Source organism: Dromaius novaehollandiae, chromosome 1 (genome assembly GCF_036370855.1).
Source record: "Dromaius novaehollandiae isolate bDroNov1 chromosome 1, bDroNov1.hap1, whole genome shotgun sequence".
Classification (NCBI taxonomy): domain Eukaryota; kingdom Metazoa; phylum Chordata; class Aves; order Casuariiformes; family Dromaiidae; genus Dromaius; species Dromaius novaehollandiae.
Genome location: NC_088098.1, coordinates 42,140,747 through 42,168,243, shown reverse-complemented (window position 1 = coordinate 42,168,243; position 27,497 = coordinate 42,140,747). Strand labels below are relative to the sequence as shown.

General features: G+C 38.7%; 1 protein-coding gene across 1 annotated transcript in view; it reads right to left on the bottom strand.

Moving 5' to 3' along the window:
* The window catches only part of TMTC2 (transmembrane O-mannosyltransferase targeting cadherins 2), a 251,900-nt gene that overhangs the window by 55,561 nt on the left and 168,842 nt on the right, over positions 1 to 27,497 (bottom strand). The window contains exons 5-8 of the mRNA XM_026097109.2: positions 17,798 to 17,883; positions 17,109 to 17,293; positions 15,330 to 15,408; positions 4,486 to 4,607 (exon numbers count right to left, since the gene is read on the bottom strand). Of these exons, the coding sequence (XP_025952894.2) occupies positions 4,486 to 4,607; positions 15,330 to 15,408; positions 17,109 to 17,293; positions 17,798 to 17,883 (472 nt within the window). The remainder of the gene's footprint in view (positions 1 to 4,485; positions 4,608 to 15,329; positions 15,409 to 17,108; positions 17,294 to 17,797; positions 17,884 to 27,497) is intronic.

Below are 27,497 nucleotides of genomic sequence, written 5' to 3'. Positions count from 1 at the left end.
AAGGAAAATTTAATAGCATAGATTAGACTTTTGTTTTCTATGGCTGATTTCATCTTCTAAAATGGAAGATTAAAATGTAAATTGCCCTTCAGAACAGTAGTGACATTAGCTACATGCAAATCAGAAGCTGGCAAAAATCAGCCTCAGCTGATGACATGAATTAGTATCTGTCACTTACAGAATGATTACAATCATTTTAAGTTTACCACCCTGGATGAATTGTGATTTACCTTTTTTACGGCTGTAAAAATGATGCAGCTCATGATCCTGCAAAAGGTAGCACATTCAAGTAGTAGCTAATCCTGCTTAAAAATCTCTTTTCAGCAAGATAGAATAATAGGTTTTAATATTAAGTACATGTCAGTACCAGGACTTTGATTCTTAACAGTGCATTTTAGTATACTGGAACTGGTTTCAGTATGACAACAAGGAAAGGTATGTAAAATCAGAGAACAATTCATGTTGGAAGGGACCTCAAGATATCACCCTGTCCAATCTCCTGCTCAAAGCAGGGTCCACACTGACTTCAGATCAGATTGGTCATGCAAGTTATTGCTCAAGTAAGAAATAAAAAAATACCTATTCTTCATTGCTAAGCTAATAAATTCACCTAGTATACAGTGCCTTTATTTTAAACTACGCTGTAGAACCCATTAGTGGAGAGAAGGGGGGGGGGGGGGAAGACAGGCACTAGTCATTGTGAATTTAGAAAATGTGTTTTTCACATGCACAGTTCCTAGTTTGTCTGATAAAACCACGGCATGCAACATGGACGAAAGAAATGGCTTGCACTCTAGAATACTCATTTGCTTATATGCCCACGGGTATGAAACTGTAGAAAGCTTTTGCTGAAACTTGGGAAATCACAGCCTGCTGCAACAACAAACAATTTTGCAAATCCCAATACACTGGGCATACGATGCCCTCCCCGTTGGTCACAGGAAGAGGAAGAAAACAGCAGGTACGAGAAGCTGGTCCAGCTACCCAGACTGGCACTCAGGGAATAAATGAATCATGTCATGCTGCTCCTAGTAGGTGTTAATACTGGCAACAGACTTCAGGAGGTAGAAAAGTTGGGGTTAAAATTAAGCCACTCCATTGCAGTTTAAGTCAGGAAGTAAAACATTACTGAATTTGTGAACTTTATAGGTTTGATTTTACTGCTAGGGTTTTATATAGTACAATTGCCTTTGGCTGGAACTTAGGAGCTTGTCTGAAACCCTCCTGCTCCCCTCACCCTCCAATTTCACTGATAGAGAAATTTTTTCTATCTACATTAGCACCTATTTCCACCCTTCACTTTTACAGGAAAGAGACGTGATAAAAAGACACAGAGAAATGTTATCAGTAGTGTTGGGTCAGCATTTAGTACTCAAAAAAGGATTTAAAGAAGTTGGAATTTCGGTTCAAAAAAAAAAAATTGATAGATGAGAGGAAACATGCCTCCAAAATGTCTCTCCTCTTACATCAGAAAATTAAATTATGCTTTCCTCTGGCCTAAATATACAGGTTGTGAATAAATGACAGTGAGTCTAAGTAGCAAGATTTAAGAAGAAATCACTGTGGGACCTCAAGTTAGGTACTTAAAACAACTATGCCAAAGGGAGTAGCTCTAACTGTACCAAATCCCAAGGGAGTCTATGCAGACTTCCAAAAAGCATGTCAGTTATGGCAATCACATACATACTATGGGAATTAATTCTAGTACAGTCCAGTGTACTAGGAACTCATCAAAATTCATCTCATGTGAATAAGTGAGCAGATGGTAGGCTGCAAAACTGATCAAGGGTGGATCTCCAACATGGAGACAAAAATTTCATATTCTACTGCCAAATCTTTTCATCCTCCAGTTTTTTGTTTTATGTCTTTTCAGACTTTGTAGCTGAAAGAGTTAGATGAATTAAGTCCCAAATTTCAATAAAGACAAATGAACACTTTTTCTCGTGAACAAAACATCCAGCTGAAAATTCTCCTCCAACTCTACTTACACTGCAATCAACTTGTTGCTTGTTATGTGTTTATGAAATCCTGCATCACTACAGAAAGGACATCAGCACCCTCTTTTCAGCTGAGGCTGCTGTTAATGGAATGGACATGAACCCCTCTATACATGTTGCCCTGAACATGAGAAGAAGTGATAAAGAGTGATAAAAGAAAAAGTGTCAAGGGATGATAATAAATAACCTTGATGAGAACAGATTAAAATTATGGCAAGGAGTGGGTGTTGCTAAGGAAGCATGCGTTAAAAAAGAAGAGACAGAGTATTTTATTGGTCTATCATGGTGAGGTATTCAGTGTTCAAAGTTGTATACAGCTCCTGTCATTTTTGATAATGAGAAACATTCTTTCAGAAACATAGTTCAGATCCTCAAGGCACAAACCACCTCACATGTATCTTGTGTTTATATCCCTGGAGAAATGTAAACAGTTCAATTCTGCTATAAGAATTTGTGTACATTTTTCATCACTTTCTTCCCAAAGTAGGCCACTAACGTTTAATCCTATTACTGAACTTTCATAATGAGGGGACAAAAAAAAAAAAAATCTTTAGTGGCTCTCATTGTTTGTAAGGAATTATGAGATTTGGGGTTTTTTGTTTTTTAAAGAAAACTGAGAGACTTTTTTTCACAGAGAAACTGCAAAACTTTCCCTAGCAGATCTTATATTTCATATGCTCAGCAATTCAAAAAATATGCAAAAAAACCCAAGAAAGTCAGGGGTAGGAAAAAAAAATAGAGAGATTAGTATTTAAATTGAGATATCTCTTCCTTCCCCCACCGCAGTTCTAGTGAATAAGAACTTTTGTGTCTCAAAGAACATCTAAAAAGGAACCCATAATGCTGACTTTCTGATACTATTCTTAGGGGCAAAATACAAAGATATCCACCAGAAAAGCAAGGTCAGTTAGGATATTATACTGTATAAACTATTTACAGTTCTATTCTAGACAAAAGCAACCAGTACATGCCTGTATTTATTAGCATCTGAGAAATCTTAACTGGAAATGGAGATTACAGTAAGAAAACACAGTAAAAAATGTCTTTCCAAAAATGTCTTTTCAGGGATTGAAAGCGACAGAAAGCGGGGATATAACACTAACAGCTTAACTTCCATTAGAAGCTACAGATTCGTATCCATACAGTTTTTTTTTTTTAATCAAGCTTTGTATTTGACATTATGTGATAACATTTAACAATGTTTAATTCTTTCTAATCATGTTGTCACTTGTTGCTCCCACAGAATCCTTCTGTTCTAATCTCCTCCTAACTCCTCCTCCTTTTCCAAATTCAGCTACTTTCAGTGGCAATGGATCCAGCAGAAATTAATTCTAAACTGTTTTTCTTAACTGAATCTCTGTACTGTGGCCAAGGTCTTTTTTGCTGAAAGACTGGATAGGGCATAAGCAAGGTCAGAACAAAAGCTTATAGCTAGGTAAAAAGTTGTGGAGGCTATTCAGACTGAGGCGCAAAGATTAAAGGTAGCAATTGGGCATAGGAAGGAAATGTTAAACTACTGGGGCGAACGATAAGAACAAACATGGCAGAGAAAAACACAACATGGACAGGGAAGAGAGGAGATCATCAGAAAAATGGGAATAATGAAAAATGGTAAACAATTTAAAACATAATTATTTTACTGAAGCAAATGGAAACTCATTTTCATCTTCAAAATACATGAAAATCCAGGAGGGACTGGCACTGTGCTATAACTAATACCGAGCTGGTTTAGTTGGGGCTACAAGCTCATCTATATTCAAAACGCAGAGTAAATTTTGAAGAAAAAAAAAAAGTCCAACTCTACTGATTTCTTTTTTTGTAGAAGCATGTCTTAGAAGGTACTTGACTAGTTCTTTTTATATGCTCAAAGAGATACTCCTTAAGAAGTGTAATTCAAAGCATGAGAGAGACAATTCGGAAGTGTAGGTTACACTCCTAGCTCTGCTGTGGGCTGCTAGTACAACTCCAGGCCAAACTCTGAACTTCTCTATACCAGAACTTCTATATCTGCAGAATGAAGATAACATTTCAATATACTTTTGAATGTCATAGTCCAACTAATGTTACAAAAAACATTTATAAAAGGAATCCTAATCCAATTAACATTAAGATGCCTTAGGATTCATATAAAAGAATTTATTTTTATATTAATATCAGCACTTGTGATCTAAACTACTTATAATAAAGTTTTTTTCAGCCAAACAGAATTCCTTACTACCTGTTTTAAAGCTCTATTATACCTTTATAACATATCACCTGTTACATGCAATTATAACTGTTTTGTTCCAGCGCAGAGGTGGGGGTATTTCAGTAATCAATAAAATGTTTCATAAATACCTACTCTGTCAAATTCCTTAATTAGAAGTCACTACTAAAATACAGTGATAAATAGAGCAATAAGCAATTTTAAGGCCAAGGTCTTGCCATTCCTTTACCTCACCAACTTGCAAGTCCTGAGCCTGACTCCCAGGAGCTGCGATTAACTCACCGTTAGAGCCAGAAGTTTTCCATAGGTGAGATGTGCTGGGATGTGGTCGCTCTTGGATCTCAGTGACTCCACGTACCAGTGCTCTGCTTCCGGCAGCTGGCTCATTCTCATGTAGGCTTCTCCTACAGGGTGAAACAAAAGCAAGTGAGAATACCCAAGATTTCTGTAGATTTATCATTTCATTTAAGACATTCAAACAGTTTCACATTATGATTTGCTACTTATTAAACGGGCAGAGATCTTGAACAGGGGGAAGTGCTTTGGATGCCGGCAATTAAAAGAAAATATATAAAATAAAAGTGCCTTACAGACACTTCAGTGAGGAGATTCTGAGTTATGGCCTTATTAGGGAAGAAAGAGCATGGGTGAGATGAAAGTCTTGTTGGAACAGAATTGCAAGTGAGAGCTCCAGCTGCTAAATATCAATCAAAAGTCACAAAGTAATAGAAATTTTATCACATCTACTGTAGAAAAGCTACTTCTTTTCTGTTAGTCTACATTGCACAGCATGGAGTGCAAGGGAGAATACAGAATGTGCTTGTATTTAACCATAATACATCAAGAATCTAATTTAAAAAAAACTGGCAAAGGATAAGAAAACAGTCCTGAAACTACATGGAAGGAAGGAGAAGACCTTAAAAAAAAAAAAAAAAAAAAAAAAAAAGCTCCTCTCAGAACATAGTTAAGTTTTGTCACCTGCCACAATTAAACTAGAATATAGCATCAGTAATTTTAAATTTGCTAATCTTAGGAAGCCATGTACAAAATAACTAAAACTGGATTCTTTTCAAATTAAAATCCTTTACTGTGAGAGGCTGAGGCTGCCAATGCACAAGGACAACAGAAGAATGTGAAGTTGGAGAGTCATGCACTGTGGTACAGATAGTACTTCAAATTGCTAAGAATGAGTTTAACCTACTGAGGAAGACAGGATTTGTTTCTAAGAAACAATACAGCCAAATTTCTCAAAAGCTGGAAATAAGCAGTAAGTAGTAAATTAAGTAACAGTGAAGAATGGCAGCTTTCAGATTAATGCTCTGCATGTACACAGCTTTTTCAAGGGCTGTAGATAAAAACATGCCTCTGCCCAAGTCAGTGATAGACTGAAGATGCCTACAGCAGAGTGAAGACCTCACCAGCTGATTCTTTCTGAATAAACGGCTAATATTTTCCCCAAAGCATAAAGTCACAGTTTATCCAAAGCCACCACTGGAGGATCAAGAGAGGACCATGGCTGGCCCAAGCAGAGCATGGCCAGGCCATCTCCAGGTCAGTTGCTGCCCCTAATTCTGCACCACATGGAAGTGAAAAGCTGTGAGGACAAGACACAGGGAGAGAAGGACCTATATGCTCTGCTCAGGCTTGATGCCGACTATCACAGTCCTGAAACTCACAGAAAGAGGTACCACCTATATGCTCAAAGCAGCAAAACAGACAGAACTCTTACCATGGGAGGTATTTCATCCTGAGTATTTATTGGCGCTACGGAGGATTGTGTTGATAAAAGAAAACTGGACAAGGTCCAAAGAGATTGTTTGTTATCTTTGTCACCAGAGGATAGGGATCCCAGGCTAAAAGTGGCACATAATTCTGAGTTTCAGGAGGTCGGGCATAGCGCATGTAAAATGACCAAGCCACTGCCCTCAGATAAAACAAGAGTGTGATATAGAGCGAGAAGTCACCCTGAGCCATGGCTAAGGGCAGCAATGTGATTTTTATGAGCAGCTCAAGTTTTTCCAAAAAGGAGGTGCAAGCCTGTAAATCCAGAAGACAAGGATTTCTAATTCAAGGGTCTGTAGTTCAAGGCTCATACTCATGCACTGGTCTTGGATACATGATTATATACAAAGAAGTAGTAGTTGCTCCAGTCCAGGAGCACGCGAGTCATTGTACTGCTCGTCAGGGCCAAACGGAGATGGCAGTTCCAAGCAAGCAGACACACACACACACACTCCAAAATAATAAAAAAACCACCGATAAAACAAAGCCAGGATCAAATTCAGGTATCTTACTGCCATTTACAATAAGCCAACACCACAAATAAGTGCATCACATTATATCTTACTAAGCACAAAACAACAAATTCCTGAAGTCAAGTTTTGAAAAGACAGGAAAAGCCAGAATTCAAGCTATATGCTCTCCTTACCTCCTCTCCCTGGATGTATGCTTTATGACAGAATTTTAATTATTTGATTGTGCACTATTTTTTCCCACAGGCCCTTGGCTCATTTAGCATACAGGAAATGAGGAAACTATATTGTCTTTTTCTTTTTTTTTTTTTTTAAGTGGAAAATTTCAGCCCAACCTGTTAGTTAGAGCCTGGCAAAGTTACAAGCAATTAACAAGATATTTTAAAAAGAAACGTAAGCAGCCATAAAAGATGGAGTTATTATCTCCTGGTACTATTTGCCCAACACACTGCCAATTTTTATAGAGATCCTAGATTCTCATCTATTTTTCATGATGGGTTCTAATATAAGAAGAGATTAACATCTTCAAAGAGTACTGGCAAATTCAGTTTTTAATAGTTTCTAAGAGCTCAAGTACTTTACAAGCTAACCTCCTAAAACTATGAGGGTATTTCAGAGATGCATGTCTAGAAACGATGCTAAAATATGTCAATCTAAATGTCAAACTGTGGACGTTTCCCTGAAGACTTTACAGGAAATTCTCCACAGCTGATTTTTTTTTTTTCCTAAAGAGTCTGTTTTCTGCCTATAAACCCCCTGTAGTCAAGAACTGCTGTATTATAAGCAAATAGAATATATGATGACAACTGAAGGAAGGTCTGTTAGGGATATTATGAATTTATTATTCTGAATGATTAGAGGGACACCCCTATTAAAAAAATTAAAATAAAGGTTGAAAACTGGCAGAGGCTCTGCTACCACCACATTCAAAGACTAGAATAAAACCTATTGTTAATTGAAATGTTAAGTCAATGAAGTGATTCTACTTGTTGACTAAATCAATTTTAGTAAAAGCTATTCCAACTCCAGATGTTTCTCTGTCACTATATTGGAAAACTTATGTATGGATTGGCTTCTGTTATTCAGGATATATTTCTGTGTCTAAGATTAAAACAAGGAGAATAATATTTGTCAGTTACAACTGCGTATTTTTATAAACTAGCAACATGAATGATTTAATCATTATGAAAAAAAGAGTACCCACTGGCAGAATATATGCAAACCAATGTTACATGCAAGCAGGCCTCTATATTTACTTTAACAATTTCTGAGATCGTAAAATCTTTTTAAACTCATGCTAAAAATCTGAAAGGTCATAAGAAAAATAATTTATTAATGAAACTTTTCAGATCTCTGAAGTTCGAGAGAATTATATTGTACTTTGCCATTCAAGGTCACAATAGCAGAAAAGGAAATTCATGGCACTGGAAACCTTAGGTCATGAATTGACACCTATTTCAGTTCCTTGAATCAGTTCAACATGCAGCTACGCACAGCAGTGTCTGCACAACGAATGGTGGCAAGAAGTTCAACAATCAGTTGGAGTAAAAGGAGACAACTCAGTCATTCAAAGCTGTTTCAGGTATTTTACAGTAGCTAATTCAGCTAATATTTTTTGTTATTTATATGTCCATTTTTCAACCTATTCTGTAATGAAGAGCATGGACTCTTGTACTGTAACTCACGTTTACTAACTTAGTCCAATTAAACACATTAATATGTAAGTAATTCACTGTTTAAAGGTGTGTATACATAGTTCATTAGCATCTCCATTAGTACCCTAAGAGAAGGGAATGAGTGCTACAGCAGCCAGACCGCTGCACAACCAAGCAAAGACTGTCTCCTTGAGGAGAGGCATGTTAGAGTTGTTGATGAGGGAGTACAACGGGACTGCGGGTGTGATACCGTTGTGCCTCTACAGACGCCATTCACACCTGCTTTTAGATTAAGAGTGTATATCCTCCTGTGGTCCTCTTCCTGGGACCCCAAAAGATATGGTGGAAAAAGACAGCTGCGAAATTATCTCCATAAAGAAGAGATGTAGGGTAAATCTGCCTTGCATTATCCTTGAATATGCTTATTAACTGCATCCAAAATGACAGGATTGCAAAACCTTAATATAGAAATTCTCAAAACAGAGTTTGGCATTGACAAGAGCAGAACTCAGACTGGAAGACAGAGGTACACCTTGAAAAGGAAAAGTTCTGTTGCATAAATTCAGCCAGGATTTGCATCTCATTCTTCAATAATTTCTTTGAATTGATGGGAAGGTCTGCACCCCCACGTGCCCGCAATAGTACATGTGTTTGTGTCTTTCATAATGCAACCCTGCAGCCTCCTTGTGCAAATCACGGCTGCAAAAACACACCTTCCTAGATAATAAATTTCTTTTTCTCCCTTAGGTACCAGTGTGTGCAAGAACACAAATAAAACTAGAAGATTAGTCTGATGTATACTACACTGATGTTTAAGATATACTGCAAGACTTTAAAAGTGTTGTTAATACACATGCAACGCATACACGGCATCTCTGAAACAACTGAAGCATATGATCTTAATGAGCATCAAGCTCTGCATACAGACAAAGCATAATCTAATGTTCCCTCCACCCCCCCCCCCCCGAATAATCTCCTTGAAGATCTTAAGGAATGCATTGACTGTATTTTAAAAGGGGTTTTGAGGGATGGGAGTCAATCCACATTTACTTTGGTTGAGCAGATTCTTATAGGCCTCAGTTAGCCACAGCAAATTCCCCGATCTGATTTAATTAGGATGGAAATCTGCTTGTGAAAAAGAATATCTAAAGTGGAAAAAGGATATAAATGAAGGGCAAAATAAAATCAGTTTCAGCATAGAGGAGAGCAGACTTAGCACAGTTGTTTGCTGTTGCACTAAGACTTCCAGTGAAAAAAGTAAATTGACACAGATGGAGGCACTGCGCTCACCTGAGATAGATAATTTCATTTTCAGCTTCCGACAGATGTGCAACCAGCAGTAAATCACAATGGTACAGACAAAATGACTAGGAATTCATAACTGAACAAGTATATGGCTGTACTCCTTTCTTGCCTTTTATTTACAAACATTTTGAAGGGGTTTCTTTTTTTTTGTCAGTAAAGCATTGACACTATGCCAGTATAAGTTTCTTTAAAGCACTCTTAACAGCAGCACTTTCCATTAGGATCATGCCTAACTGGGATCCTTGTAGCCCAGTTTCAATACTCTACTATATTTTTGGTTTGCAAATGTTACGACTGTCCTTATTTTCATACAAAAATCCCAGAATGTTTAAAGAAAGAATGCATTTCAGGCTTAGGCTCCTCCTGGCCTTTTCAGAATACTGTCTAAGAAAATTCAAGCATTTTATACGAAAATACAGATCAGTGGTCCCTAGGGACAAAAACAAGAAAACCTGAGAACGTGGAAAAAACGTTGGTCCCAAACACCGCATGCCGAACCCGCTCAGCAATGCACTGCTGTAACCTTTGTACCCAGATCGAAGAATTAGATTCCCCCTAAACAAAACCAAGTGAAAAAACAGGAGACATTTCAATCGGCCCAGAGATGCATACACAGCTCGGTATGGCAGATAGAGATACAAGTCTGCAAGGCCTCAAGAGGAGGAGGGATTAAGATAGCAGGATGGGGGAGTGGGGTGGGAAAGAATGAAGCACAACTGTTTACTCCTATCACTATTGGAGTGGACTCCACAACTACTGTCCCTAGACCATACAATGCAAGATGCATACGGAAAAAAAAAATCCTTATTTTCAACCCAGGCAATTTTACAAGAAAAATTTGGCTGTAACGTTCGTTTAGCAAGCAATTACCAGTAAAGCTTCATGAGACATGCAGTGAGTACACTGATGACCGGAGCTCAGACAAGTGCAGGTACCATGCTCCATGTAAATTATGATGTGGGATATGTATTTCACAGCTTAATCATTTCTGGCTCTTAAAAAGTAAGTCTTGCACAGCATGAACTGTAAAACTACACCAACAAAAGTGTTTCTTGGAGTCCTAAACAATATTTAAAAGTAATTCAATAAAAAAGCATTTAATGGGAGCAAGGGGTAAATGGAATAGGAGCCTTAATAATATTAACAGGTTTGTATCAACAGCCACATCCACCCCAAAGCATAATCAAATAAAGTGATAGTTATGTTATAATCATCAACACAGAAACTCTCTCTCTGCATGCTAAGCCTTTGTACTTATGATGCAAACCTCTGCACCAGATGTAAAATTTGGCTCTTCTTTCCTGCTTTGTACATGGCTTTCACTAGCCTACGATTTGTTTTCTGTCCATGTGCAATGTAGCGGACTAGCAAGGAGAAATCCAAACTCTAAACCACGTATCATTAACTGCATTCAGTCCTGCAACGTTACCTTCTTTTGTAACTTGCATCTCTCATCAAAACTGTTTGCAAGACTTTGCAAAAAGGCACTTGAAAATAGATACTCAGATGGCTGCTAGCAACGGCAGAGGAAGCGTGATTAAGGCATTTGTCTTTAGCTATGTGACAATATTTTGTCAATCAAAGTCCTGAACAATTCCACTCCAACATCTTTCTTGTTACTTTTCAATATTAAAATAAAGCTCCCATGCTCCACCTCACACCACTTAACTGGCAGAACTATGAATTACTGTAGCAGGTGGGCCAGTATGGTTTTAAAAGCAATGTAATACAATCAACTGTACAATATCAGATTTCAAGGAACGCAAAAGACATCTAGACCAGAGGTTGATCCTTAAGCAATCCTAATATTGGCATTAAAGTGTTCAAGATCCCACAGGGATCATTTTATCTTTTGACCCCAGGTTTTAATTGAAACTTTAAACAAAATATATTACCTATTTAATGCAGCTGAGCTGGACTCTGGCCTTTGTAGTCCATGTTGTAATGCCAAGCAAATTAATCTGTGTAACCTTAGTATGTACTTTTTAATTTACATCAAAGAAAAATGACATAGAGAAAATAAATGCCAAGCCAACCCTATACAGCCCGTTGAATAATTATTTTGATTCTAGTTTTAGAGTTTTAATTTTTAGCTTTTTAGTGTTTTTCTTCTCAGAAAAAAAAATGAAAAGGTTTTACTTCTTGGTACAAAGCCAGAGAAACATATGGTTTCCTTAGCTGAGTTGCTGCACACCTGGCAAAATAAATCACAGCAACAGGAGACCAAAACCTACCCTGCAACCTTTCATACGCACCAACTTCGAACATCTGATGCTGGTCTCCTGGCCCTGCCTTTTGTACCATGAAGAAAAAAAGAAAAAAGAGGAAAAAAAAAGAAAGAAGAATGCAAAGTCAAAGGGATGGCTTGATTCTTGAGGCCAATACTCCTTTTTAGTTTAAGAGGGAAGTGACTTCTCGGCGTTTTCGAGGCTGAGTGGCGGCTGGGCATGCTGGCACGCTGAAGGAACGAGCCCGGGGTTTGCCAGGGGAAAAGGCCAAGAGAAGCAGGGGCAGGAAAGGCAGCGTAAGGCAAACAGGGAAAACAGGTGCTGCGAGGGCTTAGCGCTGCCGGAGTGCTAATGCTACCGCGCTTGGAGTGCCGCAGGTCAAATCTAATCCGGTTTGAACAGCGAGTCTCCTGCTTATTCTTTTCCGAGTATGTCATGCACAGCATACGGGGGGAAAGAAAGCCCCCAGAAAATCTTCAGTGAAAAGAGAGAATAGTTTTTAGAAATTAAGTAAACTTAATTTTCTGAAGTCACAGGCTTAAATCTAAGACAGAATCAAGCAGAGCAATTGCCGGCAACTCAGAATACACCCGTCACGATGACAGCTGCCGTAGATAATCCTCAAACTAGTCTTGGATTTCATGATAAGCCATGAAGATTTTCATCCACATGCAGAGAGAGGGGGAAGGACTCTTCCTTCCCGAACATACTGGGAGCGCTTCCCAGGCTCTCTCGCCTTGGTGCCCCGGAAACGAGCACAAGTCAAGCATATGGTGAGTGGGCACAGCTCGCAGTCGGGTTCACGCAGCTCCCAGCACACGAGACAGGACAGGCCTATTTCAGTTCTTCCAGCCTCTCATTTAAAGGCAAGAAGCAGGCAGACAAGTTTATGTAATGCTGTATGTCAAAGAAAGTTACAGTGAACTTGTTTATAATTTTACCTCAAACATTAAAACAGAAATAAATAATCTAGTTGGCCTTGCGGTGCCCAGGGACACAGCGTGAACTGCAGAGTGGATGCACTCGTGATAACGGATGTGTTTGCCTTGTTCTCCTGTCACACCCGATGCAAAGACATGACTGAATAGGTGCTTAGGATTTATCTCACCCAGCTTTAGCTAGCAAGTCTACGCTAGTCATCTCAACTCCTTTTACAGGACAAGCACGCTTGCAAAGGATTATTCATTCGATCCAATATAGGTGTCTAAGACAGGTGTGCTGAATTGCTCCCCGTAGGTACCATTTTCTTTCCATGCTATAAAGAGAGCGTAGCTATGCAGCTAGGGCTTGTCACCTAACCTTCAGACTTTTACATTTGGGAGAGACTAAACTAATCCAGTGTGTGCAACTGCAGTCATGGAGCTCATGCAGACACATCCAGGACAGCCTGAAACAAACCAGCCCAAGTCCTGCTATTAATACAGCTGTGCTGAGTTAATCCGAGCCATTACCTGACTCCCCACCCAGCCTCTTGGATCACCTTTGCTGTATAACCACCAAGCAGCACTGCAGCGACGTGTCTGAAGCAAGTTCTCTTTTCTCTGCACAGACGGCAATCACGACAGCAACCAAAATACAAATATATACCGCAAAGTTGTACTTTACAGAGCTCTCTAACAGCCAGCTGCTTTTTGTAACAGCCTGGAAGGGGCTGAGGTGACCTCAGCTGACCCTAACTTGTTATGCCACTAGGATGTAAGTGAAGTGTCAGTGCTGTCCAAAGGAAACAGGACCCGGAGTATGAGCTAAGCAGAGGAAGAACGAAATACAGCAGCAGCCAGGCCTGGGCAAAGGACTGAGCTGGTCTTTGTGCTCTCTTTGCTTTGTGTGTTAATAAATGCAAATCCCAGGAACAGAGTGAACTTGGACTTCACGGATGGTGCTTATAAGGGAAACTGAGAAAGGCCTCCTGAACCTAAAAAAGTGACCAACGGAAAGAAGAGTAAAATAGTAAAGAACCTGACAGGTCATAATGATCTATTCACAGGGGGAGGAGGAGGAGGAGGGTGGCACAGGCCTGTTTTGTAACGAAACAGCCACTGGGCTGGAAACAACGTTGGTTTCCATTTTGCAATCTCTGTGCTTGTAAGGAGCACTTTTCTCAGGGTTAGGAAAAATGTTTCTGCCCACTACAGAAGGCAAACTTCTGAGGGCTTCCCAGAACACTGCAGCACCTCACAAGTCACTACAGGACGTCAATAACAAGCAGATGGCTAATTACACAGAGTAACGCCTGTCGATAACCCCATTAAATTTGTCAGCAAATACCGATAAACAGAACCAACAAAACAACAGTTCAGCTACGACTGTTCATGAACAAATGTACAAGCAATAACCAACTTGTGTGTTTTAGGAATTTTAGCCATTATCTTAATCTGATAAAGCTCAGCATTTCAGAAGGAACTCTGCATTGAACTGTAAGTGCTATTAAGGAACTGTTTATAGCATTACTGCCATTAGATACTTTATCACTGTGACAATAGGAATATTTAATTTAGGGTTTACAGAGATTTTCAAACACATAGCACCAGTTAAAACTACAAATTTTAGATTTTTTCATGGCAAAGGACTTATAGCAGCTAATAAAAGCTATATTTCCTAAACAAGCAAGCAGAAAAGTGAATGGACTCTCCTTACTACAGCTGTGTCAACCACTGCATACTCTCATATTATTTTGTGCCTTGGGAGAAAAATTTTCACATGCTTCCTCTTGATCCTAATTGTTTCTATATGCATTTTTTATTATCCTAATCAAACTATTTCAAAGGCATCTTAAAACCCCTTGTATCCTAGATAGGCGCTCACAGAACCTCCTTGGTCAGAGACTCAGGTCAGTCGGCAGAAACACATGTCCCTTCAGGCAAAATTCTACTTAAAAACGTCTCTGGAACTGTCATCTTGTTTAACAGATCTGAGTAACAGGACTAATAATTCAAATCATTTTTTCCCTGTTGCCTGCTTAATGCCTTCTGTATAAAGATGTGATCCTATGAGGACCTTAATTTAGGATTTTTAAAAAAAGAAAGCCCTCATAGCCAAATTATTGGTTCTTGCAGTACTCACGGGATTTTGCCAAAATTTTGAAGAGCAGATTGGCTGGTCCTGGAAGGACTTTCTCATTGTAGACCTCTCCCTAACACTGTATCAGCTGAGAAATCATATTCTGTCACACACTGAAAAAAAGTCCAATTAGCTCTGTGGGCCTGTTTGGACATCTTATTTGTTTACAAGGTAATTCAACATCCAATGCCCACACTAAAGAATGTTCTAATTGTAGTCTCTTCTTGCTCTATTTTCTCTGAAGTAAATGCATTTTTTTACTTAGTTTGAAGGATAACTTATTGGGAGAATAATAATAAAAAAAAATGCATGAATTGCATACAAGATACTGGATGAGAGACTCCAAAGGCAGCAAACCCCACTCACCCGTGCAATCTAAATGTAAAAGTGCTGCATGGACACTCTTAAAAATAACCAGTAACCAATGGTTCAATCGTTTATTGTGTCTTATCCAGCACTCCAATTGCTGATACTTCAATTCTGAACTTAATTTGGCTGATATCTATTGGAGGCAATTATTTCTGTTTTTATTAGCTAATTCATTTGAGTCCCACTTGGCTGGCCAAGCTGTTTTGTTTCACCCTGACCCATTGAGCATCATTTCGAAACACTGACATTTTACTTACCCATCATGTTGTATAAGCTTTGTGGTGCAAACTGCCTTGGCATTTTCTGTATTGCTTCCTTGTAAACCATAAGGGCATCCTGAAAAAAGACACAAAGGTGGGACAAACCATTATTAAAGTGCCAATTTCAAAAGCAATCTTTCGCACAAAAATTAAATATGAACTATCCTCCCCAAATGAAGAGAGGCAGAGAGAGAAAATATCTGCATCATAAATATCATCGGAAGCTCACATTTCTCATTTACAGAAGTCTTACCAAATTAAGTGAAGCTCATTGACAAGACCAGATTAGTTCCAATAATGCAACTCTTTGCTAGATGGAAATAAAAGGAACCTTTTTTTAAACCCCGCAAACACTCTTGAGTCTATAAATATATATTAATACAGATTAATATCAAGCTGTGAACAAAGGATTTTAAGATGACTAAGCTACAGTAAGTGACCTAAAAATAAGGAATAATTGCCTACCACCAAGTAACAACAGAACATAATCCTCACACCTAGTATTTTCCTCCACAGAACAGATGAGATGGACTATAGTCAGGAATGCCAACATTGGGTTCCCTTTGTGAATACGTTGTGCTTTGAAATACTTGATAACACATTAATGATTCATTCAGCACTTAGGGTGCTTACTCGTCAGTACGTTAGCTCTGCGTCATTTTCCCCATCATCCCATCAAATAGTTGCAGCTTGTGAAGCCTGAAATATGTTTGAAAAATTTCAATGCATGATCAAATCAGGCCTGGGTCGGACTTCAATGAGCACCAGGCAGAAACCTGACGTTTTATATTCTTATAATCGCTTGCACCTCCCTGGCGATGCACTCCTACTCTATGCTCTGCCGGCCATGCGGGCAGTATGCTGCTGCTCTCTTATCTTTATGGATGTATTAACTGTCTGTGTCTGCATTTTAACCAATTAGTAACTGCCATCTGACAAGAGCTGAGTACGGCAGACGGATCACGGCAGACCCACAGAGCTTGTGCGTGCCTAATCTCAAACAGCCGAGTTCAACTGTTGCAGTCAAGAAGAGTTATATAAATCAAAACCACGTGTAACTTCTGTGCTGAAGTATGCCTGGCAATGAAAAAAGAGAATGCCTTTCTTTCAAATACCAAAAGAGGTCAAAATCACAAGCAAATGTCCACTTGTAATCGTTTCAGCAGGGAGAATTGGGAGGAATCACAACAGTCTCGTTCCCACGCATAAGTGGGACGAGCTGGGTGCAGCGTGCAATCATGTTAAAAAAAATCTGGCCCAGGTTAGTACTTGGGTAGAGCTATCACAGGCAGTATTATCTGAAAATAGCACATACTGCAATGGTTTTAATCACTGAGGTTTTGAATTGTTCCAACTAGATCTCATTTTTGGAGACTCAATAGCAACCATAACTGCATTTTTTCAGCTAGAGAGAGATTACTCTATTTTGAGTTAAAAAGCCCAAACACTTCAGGTAGGCTGGCGTGTAGCAAGCTATACTCTCCGCATACCAGTCATGGGGACAAAGCCAAAAAGAATGAATTAACACGCACGCTAGTGCTGATCCTGACACCAGTACATCACACTGCAAGCTAATTAATATCTTCACACCTCTTTCTCTTCTCCACAAAGCTTAGAGAATACCGCTCATGATTTGATGAAATGAAATTTCATCATGAAATTTAATCATTTTATACATGCAATGTATTTTGATGAAAGCAATAAGTATTATTTGTATAAGGAGCTTTTATCAGAATATGAGGATTGATGATAGCATAGACAAATCTGGAGTCTCACCTCATAGTGTCCTTGTTCATGAAAAAGTTTTCCTAAATTATAAAGACAGCTCGTAACAGAGCTTTTATGAGCATGAGGGTCTTTCAAATTTTCATCAGGGATCTCCGAGCACTTCAGGAATGTCCTCCTGGCTTCTTCTGTCTTCCCTTGGTTCATCAAGATGATACCAGTATTTAAATAGGCAGCTGTGAAGAGGGGAAAAATTTTCAGTGAGGTTCCATTAAGTTTTATCTGATCTTCAGTTTACTTCAAAGTAATCTAATTTGGCTTTTCTATAACATAGTCCATCCACTGTAGGAAAGAGGAACAGGCAAGAGGTAAAATTTAGTAGGATTCAGAGAGAAGAAGGGTACAGACCATGTACCATAAAAATCGAAGACTGGCACTCAGAAAGAGGAAACAGGAGCCTATAAATTTGGGCAGCCACATCCATGGGTCACCACCCCAGATCAGAAGCAGCTCAGGTTCTTCCAAAGCTGCCAAGCATTCGAGCACTATCTGTCTCTTCAATTCGCCACCCCCAATACCAAAGTAAATGCAGCTTAATAAACACTTGCTTTCACTGAAGATGGAACAATTTGTCCTTTTGCTTTCAGAATGAAAACTGATGAAACTGTTATTAAAACATATGAAGATTCCTTTAAAAAAATAGTCTATGTAATGCAAATTTGCACAGTTGAAATACTTACAAGCTAATGTAGGTCTGCTACCAATTGCCAGTTTATAGTAATGTAATGCTTCTGAAAATCTGCTGTTTTCCTGAAGTAGTAACCCTCTGCATAAGGAAAAAAAAAAAAAAAAAAAAAGAGAACGAGAGAGAGAGAGGGAAGGCAGTTAGTGTAAGGGGGAACTTCATAATGTACTTGATGTCCTATCACTTCAAATAAAACAAGAATAAAAAACAAAACTAAGGTAACAAAGAAAAATATGCTGACTGGTATCAGAGAAGTAATAAATATCCACATTACTAACAATCCAGTGGGAACATTATTTCAGGATTAATTCAGAGATGTCAGATGCATCCATATGGATTTAACAAGGCAAATGTTAAAATAGAGTAGCGTGAGCTTCCTTGGAAACACGGAGAATTTACTCATTTGAGAAAATGGTAAACTGTAAGGCTATTCTTTCAAAAGCACTTAAGAGTATATGCTGGAGCTATTTGTAGCTAACCGTCAATCACGTTTAGCCTGTTTTCTCTTCTTGACTTGAAAGAAACAGATCTTTTTTGAACGTACAATAAAAGTTGACCAGCTAACACTTGACATGTATTACCTTAACCAATCGCTGCTGAGCAATTTCTCTACATTATTCACTGTATGGCTAAGCACCTAGATCAGTCCTTTTTTTCTTTTTTTTTTCCTCCTTTTTCTTTTCCCCCATCTTGCTTCTGCTAGGAACAAGTTCAGTAACAGAAAAGCTACCAAATAAGACACCAGAATTCTTCCAGTTCTCAGTTAGTTTCATAGTTCACGAGCTTTTAAGACAAGCACCTTTGTGAAATACAAATTAAAATAGCCATCAGTGAATACCTGTGAGAAATTAGTCGTCTGGACATCAGTAACATGAATTCACAGTTGTATGTTTAAATGAATGCTCAAAGCATTACAGTGTTGCCAAAGCTTTAGGAGAGGGAAATGCATATATGCAAACATCTTAAAATCACAAAGATTAAAAAATCCTTAATATTAGTCGTCAGACTCAGACCTCATTATCCAGAGGTAGATGTCCCTCTTTGTACACCTATTCAGAAACTACTCAGAAAAAATAAATGTAACTCTCTCCCATAAAAGAAATAGCTACCATATCTACTTGTAACTTCCCCAACCTACAGCAATTTTCTCTTCCTCCTCTACGCTTTTATCTGATGATAGCTTTTTCAACCCACAAAGAGGTTAGACTTTTTCCATCTCTAGCCTCTAATCAGAGAACATTTTTCCCCTCTGCATACGTGATTTGGACGATCCAAATTTCAAAGAAATTTTTTTTGAATGAAGCCGGCAGAATTTGGGGGAAGAATGGAATAGGGAGGAGAGCTGAAGAAAAAAACGCTTCCAGTTTCTTTTGTTTTCTGTTGTTGGGTTAGAGTTTAACAGAAGGGAGAAACATATCCTGTTTTCTTTATATCTGCATGGCCTCTCTGTCAGCACCATGTGGCCTCACTTTTGATCCAGCAATTGTGAACTAACCTAAGATTTAGTAGTAAGTCAGTTATAAAATTAACAGAACTTGCATTCAGTTAGTACTTGTAGCAATTTGAGCAAAAGTACACATTCGTGGTACTTTTTGGCACGGGACCAAGCTTTTGTTCTAACTACAAGCATTGCACTAAGTGTTTTCCAGGTGGCAAGATGTATGGATTTTCAAGATAGTAATAACATTTTCTAAGTTTTCTAGAATTTGAATTTTGTTTACTCAAAATTTTTAGACTGTAGTTATTCAAAGGAAAATAACTTTTATGATATCTTGATCCAGTTTTCTATTGATGGCAAAGCAATTAACACAAAAATGAGTGGGTTGCATGGAATAACATTTAAGTTGCTGTTGCTTTTTTTAAACACTCCTATACAATTTGGGAACAAATATTTTCATATATTGAGAGAAGTAACATGCTAATTGCTCTACTTGAACAAAAAATATTACTTTGGTAAATGTATGACATTTATGCTTTTTTGGATTAAAAAATGCATTTATCTATCTTTATTACCAAATTCATCACCTCTTTTCACTACATGCTCTAGTACTGGCACTCTTGATTAATTACTTGATACTTTAAGGGTTTGGTTTCTTTTTTATTTCCTCCTATTTCTCTTCCAGAAGACTTTTTCTTTTTTTAAACAGTTGTTACATTAACAGACATTCACATATATACAACAAGCTGCTTGGATGCAAGATTGAGTACTGAATTCCAGCAAATAATTAAAGCATTTTATTTCTATTTGTTATGAGACTTGGTACAACATCATCATCAACAACAACAGATGTATATAACCTACAAAACCTTGATCAGGCATGAAACTGCCTCTTTTTCTTATGAAATTGGCTCTGATTGACCTCTGGTTTTCCCTGGGGCTTCTGACAATATAAAACTGAATTAGATTTATGAGCTCCAGTTCTAGTTTCAGATTAAACAAAGTCAGGAAGAAGATTTAATAAATTCAGAACTAATATTTTTAGCTGAATAAAATTAAAACTTGAGGGTGGGGGTCTGTTTCTGAGAGATAACTAGCTTGGATGTTTGCCAAAGAAGGCAGAAAATACTTATTTAAATAGATAAAAAGGTAAAGATCATGAAGCTTGCATTAAAGTGGCAAAGCATTCCTGAAACTGCAATGAAATTAGAAGAGTTGAAAGGTCAGATATATTTCCCTTCCCAAAAGAAAAATCAGATCTTCTCTAGGCTTCAAGCTCAAACAAAATGCAGTCATATAAATATGTTTACTCTCACCCAACCTTTATCTAATTACAAACAAGATGCAACTAAACCTAAAATCAAATACTTGAAATTTAGTTACTGCCAAAATTAATACTGCCTATGAAATTTCTAACTCTTTTTTAGCATATGTATTATAATTACAGTCTCTAATTACATTATTGCTCACTTATTTCCACTGGACTATTGTCTCATTCATCACACAGAAGGAATATAAATGATCAGTCATTCAATATTTGCTTGCATCTCCAGTTTCTACAAGTAAAACAACAACACCTTCTGATAAATCTTTTCTATTTTGCTAAAAAATTAAATCAGTTATCCCCAAGATCAAATGAAAAACTGTTTTTCTTTCCAGAATTAGTTAAAGAAAACCTGCAGACCTCAACTCCTATATTCTCTATTCCATTGTAGCATTTCATAATACCTAAGCTACCCCCAAGACAAAAAAAATCATGCTTATTTTCAACTATACATTACATTACACATCTGAGAGGCAAACCCAAGGGTCTGAAACATAGATGAGTTCAACCTTGCCAAGCCGCGCAGGACTTGCTCAGCTGGGACACGGGGGCTGGCGAGGGAAGGGCAGCGCCGGGAGCGGACCTCCGAGCAGAGCAGAGATCTCGCCCGTTAAGCTCCTGCTGCATCAAGGTAGCAGACAGCAAGTCCCGAGGCTGCCTTCGAAAGCAGCCGGCCCTGAAAATTGTCCACAGTAGTGGAGACAAACGTACGGCAAGGAGATGGGCTCAGAGAAGGAGTGTCGGAGGGGAGCACCTCCTTTAGATACGGTTGCAAAGAGTACTGCCAAGAGTCAGCTCAGCACTTGGGGTCCTTCCTGAATGAGCGGAGGGGTCCCACACAAGCAATCACTACAAGACACCGCTGTCCTCTGCAGTCTCAGTTACACTGACAACCCTTCGCCAAGCTCCATCCGGAAGTTTAATTAGCTATTCTTTCCTTCTCCATCAGACTTAGGCTCAGTACGGGTTATTTTGCTGCAAAAATGCTTCCTGTTTTATTGCACTTCACTTTAGCCTTTCATTCACTTTAGAATGGAGACCAAAGCCAGGACAGCAAAGTTCGATATGCCTTCTCTCTCTTATTTTCAAATGCATTTACTGCCTTCCTCTTAAAGGATTTCAAAATTCAATCTCAAAAATACTCTAAAATCACTAAAACTGAAGTATCCTTATAAAAATGCATTAGTGGCAAATTTTGAAATAAAACCTTTCCATGCCAATTCAAGTAGAAAACTGCAAAATTTCCTTTCAAGAAGATTGACTGTGGTTGCACAGAAGTTCTGTCAAACAATTTAAACTGTTTGCCATGCTTATTATTATGCTTTATCACATTGAAAATATTTTAAAAAAACATGTATAAAAAGATGTAGCTCAGGGGGCATTTATCAGGCTTAACAAATATATACATACAAAAATACAGTTCTACTCCATTTCTTTTTAAAGTAGATGGTTGGTTTTCATCTTCACGTAACCATATTGCCACTTCCTCTGTTTATAGTAAATGCAGGGGAAAAAAAAATTGTTTTGAATGACCAATTTCTAGAAAAAGAGGATGAATGCGCCTCGGCTGGAGTTCACACCTTGTGAGTACTGTGGGGTATTGAACAACTAAGCCCAGGTGACAGCCAGGGCAGATGACTGAAAAGGAAGCCCCTCTCATAGCCAGGAGTGGGTTTGTTCCTTATATGCCATTCCCTTTTCCTATTTCTCTCTCTCTTTTTTTCTCTTAACACTCCAAAATGATCATTCCTCTTTGGAGAAGGCTGGCAGAGGGGATAAGGAAGGGACAGAAGGAACACAAAAGAAGAGATACAGCGCAACACATTGAACAGAAGCCAGTGGTGGAACAGAGCAATTGGCTCGCATTAAGTATGTATCTAACCTTTTTAGTCACAGAGACACAAAGCCATCCTCCTTCCTCACGCAAGAGTGAACAAAGGAAAGTAGATCCTTGAAATACGTTTGATATAACACAGTAAGCTCAAGTGGTATACTTGAATGAATGCAGAAGATCTTAAAGGCTTCTGGCACTTTTTAATGTTTCCTACAGTTGCTGAGAATACCAAGCTAAATAAATAGTAAAGCATCATTAAATGACAACATCCTCCCCCCAACCACCTCAACAAAAAAAGGACCAGTTACTTCAAATTTGCAGCTCAAAAATTTTTTTATTTCCCTCCAGTCCACTTCCCAGAAGTAAGGCAGAAATTAAAAAGTTAATTGAACCATGCAAATTTTGTTCAAAAAATATTTAGCCACATAAATGGGAAAATGGAAAGCCAATGGAAAGCCAATCAGACAAGCGAATGGCTCCTTTAGCCTAGTAAAACAAGTCTTGTGGACGAATAAAGTTTCTCTCCAGAAATCCGGAGAAGAAAAAAGCTACTTAAACTACAGGATTCCAAAACAAACATATATAGATTGAGCATGAATTAATTCAGGATGAACCAGGAGACAAGTCCTACCCATCACAGCAGCACGGTTCTGGATCAGCCTTACAGCAGGATTTTTTTGCCCACACTGCTTCTAGCTAATTTTACAGTGCAGTATGACTCATCTATGAAACGGAGGATATGAGCTAACTGCTGCAGCAGCAGCAGACTTCACCCAGTGCTTAGAAAGTCTTTCAGGATCCCGTTTTCTTTCTAATTCGGGGGGTAGGGGGAGAAAGAGGGAGAAAGAAAAAAAATTGGAAGCAAGTCTTTGTAGCTAGAAATGATGCACATCACATCTATAGATAGGACTGCCTATCCCAATACATGTGGAGCAGAGCATTCCCCCCAAATGAATTGTTTTATGCAACTCTCCTGAACTCTTTAAGCTGCCAACCTTTGCCTATTTTACTCTACCAACAACTTCAGAAACCTTCCTGTCCTCACTCTCTGCCTTGGTTTGACCTAAAGTCACTGAATACCAATGACACAAAACTCTGAGTTTTTGAAAAGCAGGCTAAAAATCCAAACAGTGGGTAAACAGTCTACCACTTTTACTCAAGTTACATATTAATTTCTTCCTAGTGTAGCCCTATTAAAGCCAGCTGGTCTACTTACCAAGCAAATTCCTCAGCAACTAAAGCTGGTATAATTTGACCCAGTATGATATAAAGGAAACATAACTGTCATCAAGGTAAATGCATGCCTTCCTGAAACATTTACATGATTACACTTCATCCCTGCCTCAATATACATCCATCCCACTGATTTCAGCTGGGACTGTCCACAAGGAACTATATTTACCTGGATGCTATACTGGCCAACAAATAAAAAATGGAAGAAAAGCCTCCTGTATTCCCACATATTCCCTCTTTAGCCATGTAGGAAGAAAGGATGGGCCTTGCCGCCTTAAGGCAACTCTTCTGTTTTCATTTGCAAAACTAAGGTATAGAAAGGCGGGCATGGATGCTGCAGCTGCCCAGTACATGAAGCAATTAAGTCTGCTCTTTAGTTAAGGCTTTGGGGTTTGGGGGGTTTTTGTTTTTTAACAATCAAGCCATTTAACGACTCAACCGAGTGAGTGTTAACTTTTTGTAAGCGTCTACAATTTGGTTCTGTTAACAAGCAAGTCAGTCTTTGAGAAACAATATGAGCACGAAATATGGGCAGTGCTTTCCAACAGCATGCTGGTAGCAAACACGTAAACGGCACACAGATCCTACTCTTGTAATCAATAAGGACCCAAGCATAAACAACACAGCAAGCAATAACACAGAACGACCACTCCCTTTGCAGAACTCGCCAAGCATAGCAATCCATAACCCCATTAGTAAAAAAACAGACCCTCCCAAAAATCTTCAGTCTTTCAGGTAACAGTAACAGCTCTATCATTTTCTACCAGAAAACTCTCTACAGAAGAGTTTTTCAAATGCAAACAAATTGGTCGCTGAATATAATTCCCATTTTTCCCCCCTCCCCTTTCCCTGTTACTGGGGCAACTCAGTTGGGGTTACTACCATTTTGGATATGCACCATCTCTCATGGCCCCGGTTTCCCTGATGGAGGGAGGCTGCCCTAGGGAAGGCGAGCAGCCTTGCTCCTGCCCTTCATCCCCTCCAGGGTTGGTGGGCAGTTGCGTGCTGTGCCGACACGCCTCAGACAAGGTGTCCGTACCCACCTGATGGGCCCCAGCAGGCAATACAGAGCCAGAGCTGGGCAGAAGCCTCTTATGAGAGACGTGTTTTATGAAATTAAATTGCAATGCCTTCCAGAGTCAGCTGTGTGGACAAATTTTATTGGGGGGACGGGATGACACTATAAGCCACGTGTGCTTCCTGCCGCGCTAGAGGCCTGGGGAAGAGCTCTGCGGGAGCAGAGCTGCGCACTGCGGGGCAGCGCCGCTCACCTCGCTTGCCTCTGGGTGCCGCCTCGAAAGCCACTCTCGCCGTACACGGAGATTCGTACACACAACCACAATTACAGTAAGAGGCAAATTTCTGCTGCTGGTTTCGGTATGTGGAGAACTGGCACGCAAAGCATGGATCAGTTCCAGACACATTTGTAACCGTTTTGCATTTGCTGCTGAGAAAAAATAATCAAGTACTTAAACAGACAGCAAGCAATACATCCTCTCCTGCTTTTAACTCAACATCCTGGATTATAAAAACTTCTGTGTTGCCAAGGAAGAGGAACCGGGCTCTCACTCATTTCCTACTACGTGAAGTGGTGCATCACCTCTGCCTGGGACCGGTTCAACTATAGTTCAACTCCCGGTAGCAGCTGAGGGTGCTTTTAGGCCTTTTCCACTCTTGAGGCTCAGCAGAGGAAACTCTCGTGCCAGCCTTTAAAAAGGCATGGGGAGAGGGAACACAATTTCAGGTGTTCGGTAGGCTAGCTACGAGAGGCAAGGAAGAATTTTGCTCGTATTGATTTTCAGAGGTTTCGCCCAAGGCTGCAGAGTTAAAGTTTGCCTATAAAATACTACTGCAGTCACAGACTTCACAGAATTAAAATTTCAGTTATTAGTGAAGACTTTACTATCAAAATCTAAAAAAAATTCATTTATTGAGGTAATACCCTAAGCTTGCCAAAGTAAAATTTATGAAAATGCATACTTTGAACTCATTCAAGGAAATTAAATTGGTTGAATAATAGCCTTGTACACACAGACCTGTACCCACTAAAGTCAAAATGAGATACTTGCGGGGAGGCAAAAGCGCAAGAGGAGAGCTGTTCGGTAGAATTTCATCATTTACGGGGCACAGTATCCTCTGAAAACTTGACATTAATACCCATTAAATAGTACTATTTTAAAGGCATTTTCAAAGTTTATATGATAGTGAACATACTTGAACTCTGCTGATAAACTCAAATTAACATAGATTACTAGTATAGATGATATAAGAATACTCTAACCAGAACTAGGCCCAAGCACAAATGAAATTATATATCAAAAACCGTCTTCAGACTGAAAAGCAATTTGACTTTAAGGCAGTAATTAGAAGCAATTTGAAACCAAAAAACCCCATGAGCTTTAGCAAACAGTCATAATGCGACAAAGAGTGAACAACCATAATAAACTAGTTTCTTTTTAATCTACTAAAGATTGCCTAGTTTGGGAGAACAAAACAACATTTTTCCATAGCTCTGTCCTTGGTCCTTTGCAATATTAAAATACATGGAATTCTCTCTCTCAAAAAAAAGTGAGGCATAGGAAGAAGCTTCAGTTTTTGCTGGATTTACCACCCTATACAATCTAGCTGAAATCAGCACTGTTACATAGCTTTGAAATTTATTTGTAAAAGTTACCTGCAGTGCAGTCTCTAGATGCCAGAGAAGTTATTTATGGGGGTGGGGGGGCACTTAATACGTGTTTTTGAAGCACAAACTACCATATTAAAATCATATTGTAATATATTCTCTATCTATAATATAAAACATCGAGCGAAATCCTCGCCCCACTGAAGTCGGTATGAAAAACAAAACCAGTTTCAGAATTGCCAGGAATTTACCCTTTGAGTTTTTCCACGTGACTTTCTGTGAGTAAGCTTTCAGACAAGAACGCAAGCCCTTAACCTGAACTCAAGTTTCCTAAATGCCAGGTCAATAATCTTATCCTCAGGACAGCCTTGGTCACAGACAGCTTCACTTTGGACCTGAGAAAGCCTCAGGAGAACAAACTCATTTTACCACATGTCCATAGTAATGATGAACCACCAACCCATCCTTAAAAAAAGTTAGCAAAAACTTTATTTAAAAAAAAAAACAAACTTTAATGAAGATGCAAAAGTTGGATTACAATCTTATTTCCCAGGTAGCTGGTAGATAAAGGGAAGACAGAACTGAAAAAAAAAAAATCTTGCCACTAAATTAGAGTTTGCAAGCTCTGCTCGTTTTCTGAAACAATCAGTTCTCTGTAACATACATGACTGATGACTCATGTTTTTATCCTCTTTCTCCACATTAAGTACCTTATCATTTAGTCTCTATTACATGTTTGCTGTTCTCTACAAGTTTAGGAATTTATTTATGGTTACGTAATTGTCATGTTTGAACAATATGGGAAATGACATGTTCTGAATCAGGCAAACCTTCAAATGCAGATTATATAATTGCCCTGAACTCTAAATTTATGCAATTTAAATTGTTCTGAATGGCAAAAGCAGACATTATTCAGAGCCATAAGCTATAACAGTGAGAAAATAAAAATACATTACTGAAAGCAGCCATTCATCCAATCTGGTATATTTTCTAGGTTTTAATGTATCAGGAAACAACAGTCAAGTCAACAGCATGTTTTAGTGGAAGACAGCTTCTTGAAAGAGAAGACAAAAAGAGATCATCAAGTTTCAAGCTCATCTTCTGTTTATATAATTTATCCCTGATTATAACTCACCAAAAATTGAGAGTTAATCCTTAATAATTTGTTCCCCAGTCAGATAGCACACTGATTTGTCATTGCAGTATATGAACACTGAGCTGCAGGCACTAATTAATTTGT